At 40.7% G+C, this 21,555-nt stretch overlaps 1 protein-coding gene and 1 long non-coding RNA gene across 3 annotated transcripts in view; one reads left to right on the forward strand and one right to left on the reverse strand.

Annotated features, from left to right (window-relative positions):
* Positions 1–12,262, forward strand: part of LOC138239213 (uncharacterized) — a 27,692-nt gene extending 15,430 nt beyond the window's left edge. The window contains exons 3-4 of the long non-coding RNA XR_011189685.1: positions 706–846; positions 12,182–12,262. This is a non-coding gene — a long non-coding RNA (uncharacterized lncRNA). The remainder of the gene's footprint in view (positions 1–705; positions 847–12,181) is intronic.
* mdfi (MyoD family inhibitor) overlaps positions 8,721–21,555 on the reverse strand; it is a 33,144-nt gene continuing 20,309 nt past the window's right edge. For both annotated transcript variants that reach the window (XM_015342598.2, XM_015342599.2), the window contains exons 4-5: positions 13,243–13,494; positions 8,721–12,657 (exon numbers count right to left, since the gene is read on the reverse strand). In XM_015342598.2, coding sequence (XP_015198084.2) covers positions 12,404–12,657; positions 13,243–13,494 — 506 coding nt within the window. In that variant the 3' untranslated portion in view covers positions 8,721–12,403. The remainder of the gene's footprint in view (positions 12,658–13,242; positions 13,495–21,555) is intronic.

Here is a 21,555-nt window from a genome sequence, read left to right on the forward strand (position 1 = left end):
GCTTGGACTCGATTACTTGAGTAAAGTACCCTTGTCGTCTTCTCGGTTAAAGACTAAAAAGGATTAGTTCTTTTAGCATGTCATTATTAGACATTCATTCAAGCCTAACAATATGCCTAGTCATTCTTCTCTGGATGTATTCCAGTGCAGCAATATCTTTTTTCATAACATCATAACTGAAGCTGTACATAATATTCCAAATGAAGCTTTATAATAGTGCATTATACCATCCATCTATTTAAATTCAGACTTTTGTTGATATTTCCTAAGATTTTGTCTAGTTTTATGCACAGATCTTGAAGAACACTGAGGAATTAGAGGTAAGATAACTTATTCTGCAAGTTTGACTATCCAGGTACTTGTAGAGTACCTGGATAGGAGACCTCCTGGGAAAACTAAGCTGCTGGAAGACGTGTCAGTGGGGCCAGCAGGGGGCGCCCACCCTGTGGTCCATGTGGGTCCTAATGCCCAAGTCTAGTGACAGGGACACTATACTGTAAACAGGCGCCGTCCTTTGGATGAGACATAAAACCGAGGTCCTGACTCTCTGTGGCAATTACAAATCCCAAGGCGTTTCTCTAAAAGAGTAGGGGTGTAACCCTGGTGTCCTGGCCAAATTTCCCATTGGCCCTTATCAATCATGGCCTCCTAATAATCCCCATTTATGAATTGGCTTCATTACTCTGCTCTCCTCCCCACTAATAGCTGATGTGTGGCGAGCATTCTGGCGCACTATGGCTGCTGTCGCATCATCCAGGTGGATGCTGCACACTGGTGGTGGTGGAGGGGAGTCCCCATTACCTGTAAAGCGCTTTGAGTGGAGTGTCCAGAAAAGCGCTATATACGGTAAGTGTAAGCAATTATTATTATTAATTATTATTATTTCATTTCTGAGTGTGACTCATTCTCTAAGAGAATTTCAACCACTGGGCAGACTCTCGCGAGAGTCTATCTGTCTTTTCTTTGATTAGTAGAAATTGTACAGAAGATTGTTTTACTGTTTGTGGAGCCAGAATCTAGCACTTCCTCTTCTTTACCAGTCTTTTGGGGGAATTCAGTTTCTTTAAAAAAAACAACATTCTAGGCAAACTGTGCCCTGCTGGCACACTGATTTCCCTAATATTTGAGCTGTGGATGATTTCCATTAATAATCTTTTACCACACTTATTTTCTCCTTATTCCCTAGTGACTCTAGAGTGTTTATGTATTTCTGTGCATGAAGCAAAATATTAAAAGCAGTGTGTGCAAATACTGAGAGGCATTTGAAGTCCAGCAAAAGCATCTTGGAACCAGTAGTTCCTTTCAGCGCTTAGTGCTTTTTATAGTTTTGGTACTTGCAGTTCTGCTTGTTTCTGGTTGCTGTCTGGTCTGACAAAGGAATGCCTTACCTTGCACAGGTCCCAAAAACTACAAAGCTACAAACATGAATGCTATTAAATTCAGACTTGTTTTCACGTATTTTAATGGTTTCTGTGGCTGTGGCTGTGCCTGTAAACTCTTTTGAGCAATCCACACTAACTTCCCAAATCAGTCCATGCGCCAGACTTAAAACTGCAGAGCGCTTGAAACAGACAGCAAGCTTACTTTCTGAGCTGTTACTTTATTTCAAAGCTAACGTTTGAGTGCATTTGTGTGTCCGTACTCGTGTGTTGATGTGTTGGAAGCCGCTCCACTTTGTGTATTTGATACGGTGAGGGTTTAGAAGCAGGCTTTCTGTGGGCTCTCTGTAAAGAGCCCTGTTGCTTTCATGTGGGCAGACAAGATGTTTCATTGTAGTAGAAGTCTGGCACACTTCCCACCTAGTTGGTGACTCATGAAACTGTCTCAAAAACAGATTTATGCTAAACAAAAAATCTGCTGGCTTGGCAAAATGGTTTAGCTCTAGTGTGTGTGTGTCTATGGGGGTTTGTATTTCTGTATCTTTTCTCAACAATCACATTTTGGCAAATGTCTGCCACTTTTCTTTGCTCCTTTAACTCTTTGGGTTTTTCAGATGAGATAACAATGTAGAGAGTTGTAACTTAGTACTTCAAATTGGCATGTTTCTCTTACATGACCTTCTCTGTGTTTTTCAGAAAATACTGTACAATTCATACAGGCTTCATTTACACCTCACTCTGCTGAAAGCTCTGAAACGTGTGCTTGCCACTGTCCAGTAAATGAAGACAACTTTCCCAGATGAAAGGAGAGGACGTTTTAAGGCTTTCATAACTCTAGAGTTCGGACATGAATAACCAGAATGTGTTCACATGTGTTCGCGTTTTAGCACAGTTGTTGTTTTAAGAGTTTTATTGTCGTGCGTACTTTTTAAGATGGGTGATTGAAAAGATGTTTAGCATTGCACACACTTTTATACTAAATAAATCTGTAGGGTTTATTACAGACCAGGTGGGCCTACAGATACAGCGGAAGACATGACTTGACAGAGGAGAGTACACAGTTAGTTTGGGAAGCTGATGTTGCCATGTGCGTTTCATTTTAAATATTCGTTCATGCATCTCGACGTGCGCTAATATCCTGCAGATCTCTCTGCCTGCGAGCAGATTATTCTAACTTTATGACTCCAGTTGTCTACTGAGTCACAGTCACAAGGTAAATCGAGAATATTTCCAATGCTGAGTTTGAGAATGAGAAGGAGGGGATGAATAGGGTCAGCCTCTGCTGTTGGGCAGGCTTGGTTGTTTCTGTATGGTGGCATGTCTGTGTCACGCAGGCAGGATAGCTCCGCTGAAGTCAAGCTCTTTCTGTTCGACAGAGGATAACAATCTTGTGACATTCTCTCTTAGTAGATGGAGTTCACATTTCTTTTTTAAAGAAATCATTACGTTGCAGAGTTCATTCCTCCTCAGTACCTTGTGAAATTATTTTGTCCTTTTTTTTATTTAAACCAGCACTCTACGTCAGAGTTGGTCATGAAAAAAAAAACTGAACTAAGGACATAAATGGAACTCGCATGTGCAAAGCCAATCTGAAAACAGTAATAAATGAAAATAAACAGTTCCTTAATCCTGAAAGCATCTATCCCTATCTCTGGCTCATCTGAATATGTAGGTTTTGTGATTGTGGTGAAAGTATTTTAAACATTGCATTTGGAACCATAATTACACAATTCCAGATTGCCAGTAACCACTTAAATACAAAGGATCTAGCTAGCAAGCCACTAAGTGTGTATATATATATAAACTCCAGACATACCAATGCAAAGAATGATGAATACAAGAAGAGGTCTTCAATTATAACCTTACTTTCGGGATTTGTTTGTTTTAATGCTAGAATTTAAGCTGTCAGTGCTCACATTGCTTTAATCATGGCATTAAAAGCTTACAGACGGGAGGAGGTCATTCAGTCCATGTCTTAAAACATGACATGACTCCCTTAGTTTCCATCTGTGTCCTCTGGTTCGTGTTCTGCCATTGATGCTGAAAAAGTGCAAAGGGTCGTCTCTGTGAATAACATTTTACAATTGTGAATATTTGCAGCAGGTCATTCCGTAGTTTTCTCTGTTGAGGTCTAAATATAATCAGATATTTGGAATGTAGGACTCTGTCAGGGTAATACATTCCGTGAATCCAGATCAGTAATATCCATTTTGTAACATGGTGACTAAAATTGTACACCATATTTTAAAGTAGTTTTTACTAGTGCATTATACAGTCTCTGATATAATATCCCTTGGTTTAAACTCTGCATTTAAAGAGAGTGTTTAAATTAGAACATGAGAAAGATTATTAGTGAAGGGGAATCTTCAGCACATTTTTTCCTTGATTGCTAGTAGGTGAAAGATTTCAGGATCATCTCATTGCATTGTACAAGAGAAAGCATTGTCAGTCATCACAGGTTGTTTTCAATGAGTCTTTGTCGCAATAAAAAGCTGGTTTATTCTATTCATTAACAAACTAGTGTATGTGACTAGAAGAACAGCATAGCTCCTGATTATAACTGTTTAAAACGAATGAACATCTACATTATTGCGGTTCATCCAACGTAGATTTTTAGAAATGTCTAGATTAAATGCAGCACTGAATATTTTCTAAGGATATAAAACAACAGAAAAGCACATTCACTGTGTCAGTTGCTGTCAGTTTTTGCCTCATACAGAAGAAGACTTTCAGTGCTGGCATTCAGTGTGACATACTCACCTGTGTCATCAGGCTGGTTCACACCTGTACTCAGCGGTCACTGCCACTGTCAATATGGCTGCCCAGGTGTCTTTCCGCAGGCCACCAAAAAACGTGAATTTACATTGTTCGTAAACGGGTACCAAAGGCTATTGTAAATTGCAAGACCAATGTTTTAATTAGACATTCCCCTGACAATTGGTCTTTCCCAGTTTGGCTTTAAGGTAGCCAGTTTTATAACAAGCATAATTAAAACTCAGTTCCGGGGCTGATGCAATTTGTCTCTCACAATCAGGGTTCCTTGAAAAACTTAAGTGCTCACCCCAGGCAAGATTTCTGCACAGCTATGGTTTTGTTTTCGTTTGAACTGAAACTGAAATTAAAATCAGAACTGTTCTGCTCCAACTATAAGCAACAGGGAGGGATCCAAGTACACCGCATGTCCATTGAAGAAGACCCTTTGTTGTCAACACATTAAGATATTCGAATACGATCTTAATAAGAATCTTTACAGATAAAGCGTAGCATCCCTTTACAATTCGGTTCAGAATGAGTTTATTAAAGGTTATGCAGGGCTGATTCTATATTACTGTGAGCAACGCTGTCGCAATGTTAAAGAGATTGTAAAAAAAATCCAGAGATTTCATGCTATTCTTGCATTCCCTCGGCCTCAGCATTAATAAAACAGGAGCTTTGCCCTGCGTTTATCACCTTTTATTACTGAAGAAAGGAAAGGCAGAAATTTTGAAAGCCAAAGGCAAGTCTCGTTTCATGTCGAGGGTATTAATTTATGATTTTCATCACAGCTGGTGACCTCCTCACCTCTATTATAATGTGGTCTTTGTAATTTCATAGTTAATATTCAATAGCTGCTTGTCCTCCGTTCCTGTCGAGTATATGAGAATTTCCAAGGGAAGGCATAGAAAAAAAAAAAGAGAAACACTTTTCAACAAGCCGCACTTCAAAACAGATGCAGCTGTCAGTGGACGTGACACTTGATTGTTCAGAATAACTCTCTCCGGGTAGAACAAGAATCGCCACATTGTCCACGGCTTGCCACGACCCGGTGCAATTGTTAGACTTGACCTTTGGGGGGGAACTATATCAAATTTCAACTGGGTGCGATCTCCGCTTCTGACGAGCCCGCGTTTGCCCGCGGGGCGCGCCGGCGCGGTCGGAGGCGAGAGGGGAGGACCGGTTATTAAAATTCATGCGAGGCCGATACCGAGGGAGAGATCTCGTAAAGACCAACAGAGTGCCTGCTCCCTAGCTCCCAGTTCATGAGCGCACATTGTTAAACTGACCCAAACTGGCTTTGTTTCAAAAAGAGTTTGGCAGCCCATTTGAAACAAAACTATAAATTTGCACTGTGCTGCATGAAAACATAAAGCCCTTAGTTATTCTTCTTCGTTCTCAAGTGCTGAGACTTACAGCTGAGTTAACCCTTAACATGAACGTTAACGTAGTTTTTAATGTAGAACTCGTACATTAAAATAAACTCATGCATTTATTTTCCTTATACTGGTTTGCGCTTTTAACATGTAATACATGATGGAAACATTTACCAGGCTGTTGACGTCAAAACCCCATGGTCATATGGGTAGAAAAAGATTTCTACCAGTGTCTTTTCCCTACAATTCCAGGAGTATATCAAACAGAAACGGACAAATCAGCGTTTTCAGGTAAACGCATAGCCTCTGGTACAGCTGGAACTGTAATTCCAGCTGGGCAGCTGAGGAACCTGTCTCCTGGGCTGGGTTGGCTGTGGGCAGGCGAGACGGATTGGCAACCAAGACTGCAGCTTCACTGGGGCGCCCCACCAGGCTACAAGGTGTCACACTTCTTGGGTAGAGGGATGAGTGGGTAGTGTTGAAGACTGCCGTAGAAACGGTGCTGCATGGGCCTGTGTACATTCACAGACACGGCCGCTGGTTCAGGGCGGTAAGCCTCCAAGTTGGAGACAAAACGGTCTCACTCCGGTCTTCCCTGTTTCGAGTGTTCGCGAAATTGCCTTGCGCTTTTTACAGCTGTTCCCTTCCGCGTTTCTTCTTTTTTTTTCCAATTTCAATTTCTCACGAGCTAGCCTGCGCAGCTGTTCATTCTGCTCGGCCTCATTTTAGTGACTTTTAAATTAAAGAACAGATGGTGAAATGCAGTTTTCTTGAAAATATTAATAATAATAAAACAGAATTATATAGCAGTCGCATTCCAGTAATAACCCATTTGAAGTTCAGTTTATTATAAAGCTATAATGCAGAAGAGATTAAAAAGGATTTTGACTTTCTGTTCAACTGTATTTCAGGCACTAATTTTAAGGGTTTACTTGAAGAAAAGCAGCAGTTAACGGAAAGAATCTGTAAGGTCAGTGAAGTGCCGTCAGTGGGTGCAGTGTAAGGTCAGTGTAGTGTGGAGCACATCGAGAGAGACGCAGTGCTCATTGAAGTGCTCTGCTGTGTTACAGGAATAACATAACCTGCCTTTGTTATTCCTGGGTGACCATGTGCAGTGGCACCACAGACACAGTGGTGTTGGGCTTCATTTCCCCAGACGATTTCAATAAAGCCTGCAAGGAACTCAGTCCTGCCCATGCTGCGAGCTCTCCTCCTACCTTGGAGTCTATTTTAAAGGCCAGACTCCAAGGTAAGGGGCACCTGTTGTGAAGGTAGAAGGAGAGGCACAAGACATCTTTAGAAGACGGTCAAGACATCTCAGATTCTCACGCTGGAAAAAAGTCTCAAGTTCTGGTTGTAGAACTGCCACCTCGCAGGCCGGTCTTGTCAGATCTCAGAAGCTCAGCAGGGCAGTACTGGGATGGGAGAACTCTAAGGAAAACGAGGTTGCTGCTGTAAGTGGTGATGATGGAAATGTAGGTGGCACGCTTTGCACTGAAATATAGTGTCCACTGGACATTATTCTCCAGAGGAGCTGTCCTTTGGACAAGACATTAATCACGGTCTTGACTACATCGTCATTAAAGAGCACCCGTGCAGGCTTTTAGGATAGGAGTGTTAACTCTGGTGTCCTGGCTAAATTCCACCTTGGGTTGGTCTCTACTTCAGTAATCTTAATCAAAAGTAATCTCCAGCCAAATTATAATTTCTCACTTCTTCTCCTGATCTGCTGTAGTGGGGCGCTGGCACAGAATGGTAGCCATCTGTCACTGAAGTGGATGCTGCACTTCAGGGGTGTCATCCAGGGTGTATTATGATGTGTTCTGATAGACCTTTATCTTACTATAATGTTTATCAGCTAGTAATGGAGTGGGCTCTCCTTGAGAATGTATAAATCCTCTGAATAGAAGGACTGTTTAACCTCTGTGCCTGTCATTGCATAATGGTACTGTAGGTGAGGCCCACCAACAGTGATCCACAGCTGGCTTAAAGGACTTGGCAGCAGCTTGAAACAGAAATCCAGGAAGAGAGCTGAAAACAGGATCTGCTCCATCTTTTGGATGTGAGGCTATTGTTTCTTCCAGATTATTTATCTAAAACACAGCTACAGTGTCAAAACAACTGTGCTAGTGAGGAGCGAGGGGCAAAATTATTTTTGGTGTCACTGAACAACCCTTGTGTCGAATCCTGAAAAGAGTGCTGCATTCCTAATTGATGGTTTCCTGCATAATCAGCTTTCCTTAGGTTTCAACGTTCAGCGCAGGAAATATCTCTTTATTCCCCCCTCGATAACGAATTCTGTATCGAATAGAAAGACCATGAAACAATATTTACATCCTGTCTTCACTCAATACACTGCAATTCAGAGAATCAAGTTGGCACATGTAGCTTTCTTAAGGGCAGACATTTGTTTTCACGTGGCAATGAGTGAATAATACTAAACTAAAACACTGGAGCAAAATAAGCCTACATTTAGGCACTATACTGTAGGAATAAATTATTGCTCTGTCTAGCACTGTGTGATAATTAAATGATTTTGTAAATTGTTGTGTTTCTATTCCACATTGGAACTGTAAAAACTGTTACAGAGTACACTGTTATTACTGTTAACACTATACTGTTACTGAGCTGCATCTGCAGAAAGTACATGTCAGCTCTGACAGTGTTGTCTTTTTCCATCATTTCCATCTTCCCTCTGCCTGGAGTTGTGCTCTTAGCTTTCAGCTGATTCTGTGCGTCGATAAGAATAATTACAAATAACCGTGTAACTGTAATGTCATTCACACAAATGGTTGTAAAGGATTATGGATGTTGCTCTGTGGTGTTGTGTAGTGTTTATTAAACAATTATGATAGTGTTTTAGTAAACATTCAAGTAAACTGATACCAAATATAAATGCACTTTGTTAAGCACAGTTATTCAAAGAGTCACATTCCTTGCAACACACTATTTGGCAATGAAGCAAACTCTTTTTGTTGTAGCTACATACTTAATATTGCCCATACCTCACAAGCTGGAGCAGGATTTCACAAGCATGGAATACAGTACATAAGATATTAATGTTGTTTATAGTACTTGTCCCAGATATGTTCACACTCGTAATGATGCCATAATAAAGGGCAATTTAAAAGGCAATTAGAACAGCCTGACAAAGAAACACACTGACATCAAAAACTGAAAAAAATGGAAAAAAGAAAAACAGGCTGCCAAATTAAATAACAATGCATTTTTAATATCAAGTCATCTGTCATAGTCCTGTGTTTTAGGACACAGCAGGTGAGGCACAGAATATCAAATGTTAAATTGTTTGTACCATAAAATTTACATCCTAGCAGAGCAACAAATCAAACCTAAGTCTTTAGAACATAAATCTACAGAATAAGCCCTGCAAAGCTTTGGTTTAACACATACTCCATTAATTCATTACATTTTTGATTGCACATGAAAAGAAAAAAATAATACACTATTACATTGACTCCAGTCTGATCATTTCTCTTTCGACTTCCAAAGAGTGCTTGTGTTTTCACATGTGTTTCTGTGGTGTCCTTGCTTATAGCTCTGCTCCACAAGTTGTCTTCCAAAAGCTCTGCCGCAGTGGAGCAAGGATCTGGGGACACAGGTTGATGTTATGGAGATTAGGACAAAGGGATGTTTGGATGGCTGAGATGAAGTGTTTTAGGGAGCCAGCCTGAATCTCACAGCAATGAAATGGCAGGTGCCAGAAGAAGAGGATGCCCGTCAGGGGACTTTGTCGTTTAGACCGCAGCTGCCTGGTGTGCCGAGCAGTATACTGTGCATTTATCACACATAAGTCAAGTTCAATCCTTCGTCTGACATTCCAGTCTCATTTCAAACAGCATTTTCAATACACAGTCACCGGCGTCAGTCTTATTGCATTTCATATTTTTTTTTGCAGTTTTACCATAGACCTTCATTTAAAAAAATGTTTCAGGACTTTAAAGGTTATAATTATAAATTATCGTACTTAAGGGATTCTTTCTTTCTCATTTTCTGCCTTCCTTTTCTCAGAAGATTAAAATTTCTATTCGGATGGTTAAAAGGTCAAGTAATTTCCCTTTTGCTAGACAAAAATGGGACTTATCTGCACTTGCTCTTCAGAAGCTGGGAATGTGTTTAAAAAGAGCTTCCTCTCTTAGGCAAATTAGGAAAGATTTAGGCTGTGCTGACCCTGGTGAAGAACAGGATTAAATCTCTTTCAGAAACTGTCAACAAGATTGAAATATGTCAAGCAAAAACTAAAACATCAGCACTGCAGATTGAATGTGAAGAGCCTGGTATTTGTCCCAAAAGCATCACATTTATATTTTGGTTGTTCTCTTAAAACATTTCTGAAGTGCAGATGAGAACAGTGGGCTGAGCTATTGAGAGGCATGATAAAGGCTACCCCAGGCCACACCTGTATTCATTTCTAGAACTCAAAACTCTTCTGCATTCCCGCCTACAGAAGTTAGAATATTGCTGATAAGTATTTATTCTGGCCTGAATGCCGTCTCGCACATCTTTGCATAATGGTGCACATAAGCAGCTTCTCACAGGCTCAGCCCTGGTCACTTCATGCTTTGCAGCAGAGCTCACAAACAATGTTTAAAGGCTAAACCTCTTCAGCAGGGATGTCAGGTTGAGTCCCTGGAGGGCCTGGTGACTTCTGGGTTTTTATTCCAATCTGAGTTATCAATCAAACAATTCACCTAGCTATGCTCTTACTTTGACACAAATAGAATGTTTCTTATGGTCTACTATGGACTACTTAACATTAACTTGATTTTCTTAATTAAAAGTACACTTTTTTTTAAAACTTTGGAGCTTTACTTTTGACTTTGGAGCCAGGTTAGAAAAAATATAATTATGCTCCACTATGTTATGGAATTCGGGTGGAACCAGAGGATACTGGGAACTCCAGGAACCGAGCCTGACACCCCCTGCTCTATAGCAACTGTTTCTATTTTAATAAGACTTGTGAAAAACATTTTATGAGTGCCTCAGTTTCAAAGTCATATAAATCGTGCCAGAAACAAAAGCTTTATTCTTTCGGTGCCTTTATATCCTAACTGCAAAAGTATTCTTAATGAAACGTGTAATGGCTTGAAGCTTTTTTAAAGTTATTGAACTATTTGAGCCAGTGTTGCTCTGTATCATTGCTCAAGCTTGCCTGTTTGGATTGAGCATTTCCCTAAGTTATACATTACAGTGGTGTCCCCAGTAACCCAAAGGGACAATCTGTCACTATACTTCACTCTGGCTCAATGTACAGCATGTCCTGTAAATCTAAGTCAGGGTTCTGACATAGCAGAGGTCAGTAGTCTTAGTAATTACAGAATGCATCTCTCCAGCAAATTGAATAAATGATCTGAACAGATTAAACCTTTTTATTGCTCTCTAAAAAGCTAAGACTTTTTTATACCACATTACTTTATTGATGGTTCTCTTCTACTAGGCTGCTAACAGATTATTTGCTGAAATGTCTCTTTAATGTAGATTTTCAGGTCTAACTAGTACTATAATCCCACCTCAGACTGATGGGACCTGTTCATGTACAGTATTGAAAGTATGTCTGGTTCAGCTTTTCAGAAATCAACACTATTTCCCTTGAATTAGTGGCTGCAGTATAGCTGCTATCTTAACACTGATTTAGATATACTTATTTAGCCACTCAAGGCAGTGGCTACACAAGCATTTGCAGTCTATTGATACAGAATGTGCACAGTTATCATTGTTGAGCTTGAAGTGACAACAGTTAAGTTACCAATACTACTTTACTCTCCGCCTGCCGAAATAAAGTAAACTCAATTTTGAGATCATAAACACTGCATCTAGCGCGTTCAGTGCACTGAAATGTCTCTTACTGTACATTGCTTTTGTATATTACAGGTGCACACACAACAAAGCTTCACCTGCAAAGGTGACAGTTTTATACTCAAAAGAAAAATTAAGCATATTTTTCCAGTTGCCTGTCTGTCCACCCATTGTGTGACAGTTTCCTCTAAGCCTTTCCAGCATCATGAAATTTCTTTTAAAAAAATCTGTAATAAAATATTTTGATATGATCTAGGACATGGAAGATCTTGAACTAAAACAAATGCCTTTTTACACATGTATGAAAAGACCATATATAAAAAAAACCTTGTGTTACAGGTATACATTTATATATTAAACGTTTTTTTTATGATAATATATATAAGCATTCAGCAGCTAAACATAACATTACAGGTTTAGTTCCCTACTCTATTCTCCTGTTTTCTAGCTAAATGAGAACTCTCCCATTACTTATAACTCTTTCAATTACAATAGCAGGGATATACAGTTTTGTTGCTGCTGTCCACAGTAATTGAGCCAGTCTCTTTTTAAACATTAATTTAAAGCACAATGTTGAGCAACCAGATTTTATCGCTCATTTCATTGAAAATGTCATAGTTCCTTTTTTTACATTAATAAATGCTTAGACCCTGACTTCTTTGCCTCTTAATATTATATTTCTCCCTAAAAATATCAACAGCTGTTTTGTGTTTTACGATCTTGGTGGGTAAAAATAAGTTTCTTACCCTACGCTCTTTGTGAAACGGTCAAAAACCGTGGCTGAAGATCAGCCCTCCAAAACAGTCCAGCCACTGCACACCGAAAGGGTTTGTTCTAACTGTGATCTACATCGTATAGAGCGAATGGCACAGCGAGAAGGGGAAGGGGCGGCCTTGGAATTTCACACAGCAGCGCGACGGGTTGAGAGGCAACAGGTTCAGGAGCCTTGTGTCCTCTGAAGTCAGCCAGTCTTCCAGCGGCCCAGCCCTTGGCCCCACAGAGGTTTCCTCACGGGCTTCTCCAGGCAGCCGAGCTCGCCTGCTGTTTCCTCGCAGTCTCCAGCACACCGGGGCCCGGGGGTCACGAGGAGAAGCAGAGGCCGCAGCACTCCATGCAGATCTCCAGGCAGTCAGCCGACTCGCAGCAGGCGTCGATGATGCCACAGTCCATGTCGCAGGGCAGGTCGCAGTCGCCGCACTCCTCCGACCCGCAGCAGCAGCAGAAGCAGGAGTCGTCAGAGGCGCAGGAGCCGCAGGTGGTGCAGTCCAGCACGATGTTGCACAGCGTGAGGAATTCGCAGAACAGGCAGGCCAGGATGCAGTGGACACAGCAATCTGGGATCAAACAGGGGACATGGTGGACAGAAAACCATGTGAAATCACTCACTTTTATCCATGGTCACTTAACAGCTGCAGGAATATTAAAGAGCACAAGTCCCAAATAATTGAGGGGGACGCATGGCATTGACTGTGACCGTCCATGGGACTAGAAATGAGAAATGGGTATCACTATATTTTACAGGGCCACTTCAACCATGTAATTACTGCCGTTGTGTTATTGTCTCTACAGTAAAAAAAGAAATAAAAAGAAAAGTAATGGTCTCTCTTCAGCAAAACAGAATGACGATGTTATTATCAAAATAACCATGCCATTAATTTTATTGTACTGTAATTACAATGAAACCACGCTCAAAGTATTTTACAGTGAAATTGAAAGATTATCATGTAATACTCAGTAAATATACAATTATGGCTTTTGCACTGCAATACTGTTGTCCTTACAGTAGGAAGACAAACGATCAGCAATATTTCAACAGAATGGTGTCCGGGGCGAAGAAGTAAGGGATAAGCCAGCCGTGCTGCAGGGTCTGTGCTGAGAGAGGCGAGAGTGGCAGTCTTGTCCCACGACCTCCGACTCACCATCCTCTGCTTCGATGGGGATCTGGGAGCTGGCAGACTTGGAGCTGCCTTTGCTCCTCTTGCTGCTCTGGCTGCTGAGGGAGGGGTGGGACTGCAGCTTCCCGTGTGGCTTCCGGGGCGCGGCCGGCCGCCCCTGCGGGCTCCCGTTCTTCTGGGGGGGCGGGGGGCGCTGGCCGCCGTTGTGCAGCAGGCAGGGCGTCTCCGGAGCCAAGCCGTCCAGCGCGGGACTAAAGGGAGAGGCCTGAGGCTGGCCTGCCGAGAGGAAAGGCCACAGGTGAGGCGCTACGTTAGTGGACGGACACAACGGTGGGTGTGCGCCTCGTTGTCACGTCAGGTGCTTGCTCGGTGCTACTTGCTAGAAATACCTGCGAACAAACCAACACAAACCCATCCATCCATTTTCTAACTGCTTTATCCAATACAGGGTCGTGGGAGAGCTGGAGCCTATCCCAGCAGGCACCAGGTGCAAAGCAGGGTACACCCTGGACAGGACGCCAACACACTGACACACAAAAGCTCTGTAAAATACACAAATATAAATATAATAAGGTAAATCTAAGTATTATGTAGGCTGAAATAATATGGAACAAGAATAGTAGTGGTGCGTCATTTGCTTACAATGGGTGTTTTTTTTTTGTTTTTTTCCTATGCTTTATTGAATTTTACATGGTACATTTACGGCACATAAAACAAAGAGCTTGTATATTTATGTTAATTTTTTTTCTTCAGTTTTTACATTGACTGTGTTGATTTCAATTGTTAAAGAATAATTTGAAAGATCCAGGAAGAATATATATAGTACAGTATATATAGATTCTTGCATTTGATAAATAAACTTTGATTTCATTTGATAACCATTTGATTTTGGGCTGAAAAAATGTAATTCATGATTTAACAGATATTCGGCCATAATGGAACCCCCCCCATCAGTCTGTTAAACGAGTGGTTTACTATAATTATAAACTCAATAGACATGGACAGGAAGGAACAGACAGCCCAACCAACTTGTTACAGCTCTGTGAACAAGCAACAACAGCAACAGATACACACAGAACACATGATAAGGTTTATTTGCATTTTCAGAAGGCTTTTGATCAAAGATTACTTCTGAAAATATAGGTGGCAGGCATTCCAGGGAAACAAGAACTTGGATTGAGATTTAGTCTGTAAATAGAAAACAGAGTTCAGATAAGGGCAGAATACTCCAGATGTGATTAGTGGATGCTGCAGGGACATGTACCTGAACCAGTGCTGCTCTTAATTGAACATTTAAAAGACATTGATTTCAGAATCGCCAATTTTGCAGTTGATACCGAATTAGGAGGATAAGCAAACAGTTTAGAACCAACAAATGAAATTCAAAAAGATTTACATTAATATAAAACTAGCCATATACCTGATCACATTTAATGTAGATAAGTGTAGGGATTTACAGTACATGCAGATTGAAAAGCAGGCTGAGATGATAATCAGGGGCTACTTGTGAAAAGGGCTTAAGTGTTTATGTTGACACATCCTTTAAATCTTGTTGACAATGTAGGAAGCAATTAAAAAGCCATTCAAAATGTTAGGGCAGTTAAAGGACAGGATATTTTAGAATAAAATATTTTTATTTATAAAAAATGTAATTTAGAATATTACTGTGTGTAGAGTTAGGGTCACCATGTCACCAGAAAAGATTGCTGCTCTGAAATCAGCCCAGAGAACAGCAACCATATACATTCTAGGGCTAAAAAGGTAAAGTTCTTTACTAGCAGGCTGAAGGAAATGGACCTTGAACAGATAAGACCATGTGGGGACCTAATACAAGTATTCCAAATACATTTGTCCTTAAACGTTCTCAACAGCACTAATAAGACAACTCAACAGATTACTTCAAAATGAACACAAAAACATGAATCAAGTAGTACACAGATGAAGACTCTGAGCATCTCAAACTGAGAACAAGGGGCTCTTCTCAACACACCGGGTTGTAAGAGTATGCAAGCTGCCCAGCCATGGTGGGTGTTTAAGCTGATTCCTGGTATCTTTTTAGAAATGTGTGGTTGAGATCCTAGGAACAATGACCTCACAGGTCACTGAAACAGGCTAGAGGGGCCAAATGCTCCACTTTCATTCGTAAGGTTGGAACTTGAGGTGCATGCACATTTTTTTTTTAACTCGCCTACCCTGTAAATATTTCAGTTTTCTAGCTGATAAATCACAACTAGTCAACCATGTGATAAACTCCTTAAAACACTGTGTCACTGACCCAGATTCTACAAAAAGTATAAAAACAGACTTCCAAAGAGCTATGTTACAACAACGTAGGAAAGGACAGACAACAGGAGGCCCATCGAACATGTTTGGTTGCCAGGAGCTTATGGATCCGAGGGTCCCCATTCAGCTGTTTTCATTCTGGACCTAGTTTTCTGCATTGGAGCCCTGTGGGTAAGAACACCATCCTGTCAGCTCACTGAGCCCATCATAGCAGGTCTTTCTTCATTCGGCAATGAATGATGTCTGTTTTGTCAAAAGGACATCTTCTTTGAATTTATGAAGGAGCGTATCCTGTTCTAACCAGAGGACAGAGATGCCAGATATGCTGAAACAATGGTTAGATTTACTTGTGTTTAAGTTGAAAAGTTCTGGGAAACTGCTTTTAGGATTCAGCTGGGACTGCGCATTAAGGAGAGACCATCTGTTCACCATATCTGCTTCCACAAGGCGCTACGCTGACCCGCACTGATCTCTCACGTCTGGGCTGTGACGCAACAACACACGTGAGAGTCTGCTGCCTTCCCAACGATTCCCTTTCTTCTCCTGTTCCTTTCTAAATCTTTTCTCCTGTTTTCTTCTTGCCTAAACCCTTCCACCTACCTCCCTCCCCTTTCGCAGTCAACTCAAGACTCCCGTGAGTCTTTATTTAATTAAGAAAGCAACAAAATGAAAATGAGGACAGCCTCTTCCAGTACAAACCATGCCATGCTCTGCAGGAGGCCTGAACAGTCTTTGCCTTGTTCTACTGGGGAAAGCAGGAGTATGCAATGTTCAACACTGCAACAGATTAAGGAATCGGAGCCCATTGAAAAATCCTACATAATCCTGTGGAAGCTGAAACCCAAACCGCAAACTAAAACCAGCAATTCGAGAAGCTGATGGACAGAGAAATTGGACTCAAAAGAACAAATGTGCTTCTCTGCGCCATTTATCATATTGTGACTTAAAATGATTTTTTTAAAACAAACAAACAAACAAACAAACAAACAAACAAACAAACAAACAAACAAACAAACAAAAGTTTCCAGTGCTTCAGATGTACCCTCAGTGATATAAATATTAAACCTTCTCTGCATCAGGTATCCCTGTGAAAGGGCTGGGGAAGGTGGTTGAGCTCTGAAACGCAGACACTGTCGCTCTGTGGCTTCAGAACCTCCAAGCGGCTCAGTGTTTCCTCCACAAACACAAACCAGCTCACGAAGCCGACTTTGGCAAAAGTCAGACGCATCTCATACGGCACGTTTCCCTGCTGGACCAACACTAATCAGATGGGAAGAAAATAATAAGCTTTTTTCTTGGCTGAATGCAATAAAAAAGAAAAATCCAAATGAAATACCACAGACAGTACATTTTTCCAGTACATTCAGGTATTACTACAGTGTTTTCTTGAACTTTGTGCACACTCAGTAATAGTTAAACCAACAATGATAGCCTTTGAGAGATTTATGTGTGGTCACAGGGTTAATCTGAACTTGGAAGTTTACAAATTGCTGCAAATAATTCATTATCAGTTTCAAATGAAATCCAATTGCTTTTTTCACATAGCTATTGGCTCTAATAGGTTGCCTACCAAACAGAAAACTATTGCATATTGCATATTTAGATTTTAAAAAGCAATGAGAGATAAGATCTTTCTTCCAAGAATTCTAGATGTAGATGTGGAAGAAATTACACTGTCCTTAGAGCAGTATTCGTTAAATTAACAGCCTTGAAAAAAGTATAAGAGGCATCGATAATCAAATCAAAGCATATGCATCTCTAAAGCACTCCATTCTAGTACACTGCTAAACTGTTCCAACTGTAATTCATAATTTTATGAACAGCCGCAGATATATATCCCAAAAGGTTAGCATGATTTAGTTCAGCAATTCTTTTTACAAAAAGGGAAAAGGGTCGTATTTCACATTTACTGCTTCTCCGCCATCTTCAGCTGAAGAGTGGGAAATGAGCAATCTCTTGTATTGCATTCTTGTTTAAAGACACCCCAGCGAGACAGCCTGGGCTCTGAAGGAAGGGTCTGGCTTTCACTGTGATCACAGATCAATGCCGATGTTGCAGTTCAAAATCTGGAGAGAGCCCCTGCAGCACAACAGGAACCCCAAAGACAGCAAGAGCACAGACCTGCGCTGCTAAATTTAACCCTTTATGGCTTGATTGATTGGTTTTGTGCAAAAAAAAAAGAAAGAAGTACTTTTGTACGTACTGTACTCTCGTTTCCATTGTTGTACAATATTTATAGGCTGTATGGCAGGTGTCACTACACCTATATTGAATATTCTGATATTATTAGGTTGTGAAATGATTATTTACAAAATAAGCACATTTAAGGCTCTATCAGATATGGTACATAACATCAGTTTTATACAGTTTTCAAGAATAATAAATGAAACTCAGAGTAATGATTCTGCTACAATTAACTGAAACTCAAGCTGTTCTTTTCATTCTTTGCAGAGTGTGCATCTTGAACGTGGCTGAGATTCAGTTTTTTGGGGATACACTTTTCACTTTGGGAGAAGAACTCTGTCTAGTGACCAAAAAGAAAGGCATTATATTCAAATCCCTGCAAGCCATGTTAAGCCATGTTAGTTAAGAGTTAATCAGATGCTTTTCTTATTATTCTGTATTTTAAATCTAGAATTCTGTTAAAAAACGTTTCCAACAACATTGATGAACTGTGACTTAAAAGTGGGTTAAAAAATGCCAACTTCCTATGCCACGTATTTACTCATATTACCACGTATTTCTAAGAGTTTAAGGCTGACAAAGCTCTTCCTATGAATCACAGCACAAAGACTCAAAACTAACTATCCAAAGCTTGCAATTTCAAGAAACAGATTAACCTGGAAAAGAAAGATGACTAGTCGAGCTCTTAGCAGCAGATTACCTGTCCTTTATCTTGAAAAGGTAAAAACAGTTGAACCAGCCCTTATGAATCTGACATGGGTATGCACATTTTTAGAATCACGGTGTCCAGTATGCTAGAATCCAAGCTGCACTTTCTGCTAGCAGCATCCGGCAATAAACCCCTCCTGGGCGAGCCGCCTCACTGCTGCAGCGGACAGGGACCGCAGAACTGTGAACCTGCAGCACGGGAAACGGGGAGGGGTCAGCCGAGCACGCGCATGTCCCCCTTCCCTCTTCCGTGCAGATTCCAGGCGGCCAGAACTGATCGATTCTCATGATCCCCGGGGGTAGAGGGGAGGGGAGGGTTCACAGCATTAACGTTTCTACAGTAGCTTATTTTTGCACATTCTATTAGAACTGTGTATGTTTAGTTGTTTGAATTTGTTAACTGTATAAAAATATAAAAAATAAAGCACAGAGAGCTTTAGAACATGCAAACAGACAACATACATGTTTCAAGGAGAGTATTGAGGAAACTGCTCAATTACTCATTACTTCAGCTTGTCTGATGCCATGTATGATACATCACATTTAGTAATGAGAAATTAAATAGTTTGTAAATACTGTGTGATAGACGTTATCTGGATCACACCCAGGAAAAATGGAAAATTTTGGACACCAGATGATTGGTCTCTGAATGATCAACAATTTACAGTAACTAGTAACTGGTGACTGAAAATGGCGAGGATGTGAAAAGGCACATAATTGGGTAATTTAGAAATTAAAAAAATCTTGGGAAAACTTATCACACTAGATAGCCAGCTCGGAAGGCACTGCATAAGCTCATAAAAAGCACAGATCTCAGCGAGTGAAACAGACCATAAAATAAGCTTCAGCCTTTTCATTTTAAGAAGTAAAAACTTACAATTAGAAGGCCCCAATTATGGCTGTATACTCTAATAAGAACCAGTTTTACGGAAACCGCAGTTTGCATTCAAGCTTTTTAAAAAAATAATTTCTAGTATTACTTTAACAGACGTCTGATAAGACATTTAGAAATTTAGTAACTCAACGGCAGAAATAAAAAAATCTATAACCAGATGCTGGTGTTTTCATACTTGAGCACATCAAATGAAAAGATTTGTTAATAAAAAATTATGGTAGTAAAATGTCAACTGTAATAATGACAGTTAAGTTGAACAATTGGGAACAAATAGTTCTGAGACAGTCGTATAAAAGGAGCAAAGTTTAATAAAGCTGCTACATAAAATAGTTAATCAATATTGATTTCAAGACATATATATATAAATATTTAAGTAAGCAAATCAATTTACTTAATCTTGAGATTAAGTAAACAATTAACTTAATAACTAAAAGCAATTGAAATGATGGTACAGATTGTCTTTTGACTCCTGAAGAAGGCTCAACAGCTGAAATACTACAGTACATTTCTCCTTTCTGCTTTTCAGCCTGGAATATTAACCTTTACATGTGTCTTTGCAGGTGACACATGCCAAGGCAGCTCCCCGCTCAAATACAGTAACTAATATTCTGGCCAAACAATTTGTAGACCACACTGGAAAGAGCAGAGTTAATCCTTCTTCACTCGTTGTACAGCTGGCCTACAAAAAAGGTGAACTTTTTTTCTTCTGCGTGTTTCAGCAGTAAACAAGCAAGCAGCAGCAGCATTAGGTCTCCAGGGCATGTGGCAGGCAGACCATGTGTTCAAACAGGCATTGCCGTCTCCACAGGGAGGCGAGGGCAGACAACAGCACTAAAACATGCCCTCCGTGCCAGCTTTCAACCACACACGCACACAACCATCGCGCAAGAACAATGCTTTTGAGCTCCGCTGAAAGAGCGAACTAATGTAGTCCATGGCCCAATGATTTTCCACATCTTTTTTGACCATGTGCATATCCCACAGCATAAATTCATCTGTTGTTGCTCTTCCCTAAATTACTTGCTGGCATGACAATTGCATATTCCAGGAAAAAAAACAGCAGCAGGAAGTGAACAGGGGAAGCAATTTTGTGTTGCACCCAGCTGTGAAGTTCATTAAAGACTCATGTTAAATCAGTGCAGCGTTATTACACATCCTCATTTATTTCCTTTTATATAGGTTTTGACGAGTATGCATTTCTGGAACAGTTTACTGAAATGAAGTGGGAATGAGAGAGGATATATGCGTAGCTATATATAGGCATAATCAACCACCTCCTGGTAGTTAGAAATAAAATGTACACAAAAAACAAACACACTTATGTACAAAAAAAAACTAGGCAACCGCAAACAGCCGGGCATGTGGTGCTGAAATACCAGGACAGCTTGGAGACTGCGGTGTGTCAGAACGGCGCTCGCTGTGTCTCGGCCTCCTGAATAAAGTGCCCTTGAGCTTGAGGTGTGGCACCAGCTGGGGAGGAGGATGAGTCACACAGCTGCCCCCCTTCTTCCTTGTCAGAGCTCTCTTGACACTGGCAGCCTTGAGACTGGAGACTGAGAGACTGACACCCCATCATCCCCTGAGCTGCAATTGTAAGTCACAGTAAATCCTAGGGTGACTGTGCTTATAAACAAGAATAGGGAGAGCTAGCACAACAGCAAGTTGCACAGAAATGTCACATCGACACCATCAACCCCTAACTCCCAATGAATACTAAAGCTACATTCTACTACAGTTCAAAAGAGCGATCTGCAAAAACTGGACTGCTGTTCCTATTCTGCTCTGGAGATAGTGTTAGCCTAACAACAAAGAAAATCAAATGCTTTGAAAAATCTGTAAGCAGAAAATAGCTGTCCTTCTCTTATTTCCAATGTCCCTGAGCTGGCACCATGCCTTTGTACTGTGGATTTCAACACAAAACAACAGCACAATCAGCCAGGTTTTCTCAGGAAAACCGCAGGCTTTCCAACACCTTCAGATTGTGGGGAAAAAAAAACAGTAAATAAATGATAAGTGTCTAGTGCTTTTTGTAAAATATACTTAGGCAAAATTACCGTGCAAATTTACCAGGGATGAGAGAGAATTTAATGGCAACGTTCTTTAACCACCAAAGGCGAGATTTCCAGTGTGGCCCGGGCCTGTGCTTTTAAATGAGAGGACTGCAGCTCTGGACGTGCCTGGGCAATAGAATAACCCTTAATCCCCATCAAGCCTCATTTCAATGACAATCTGGAGTGATGAAAACTCTAATCAGAGAATTTCAGACT

Source organism: Lepisosteus oculatus, chromosome 5, assembly GCF_040954835.1.
Source record: "Lepisosteus oculatus isolate fLepOcu1 chromosome 5, fLepOcu1.hap2, whole genome shotgun sequence".
Taxonomy (NCBI): domain Eukaryota; kingdom Metazoa; phylum Chordata; class Actinopteri; order Semionotiformes; family Lepisosteidae; genus Lepisosteus; species Lepisosteus oculatus.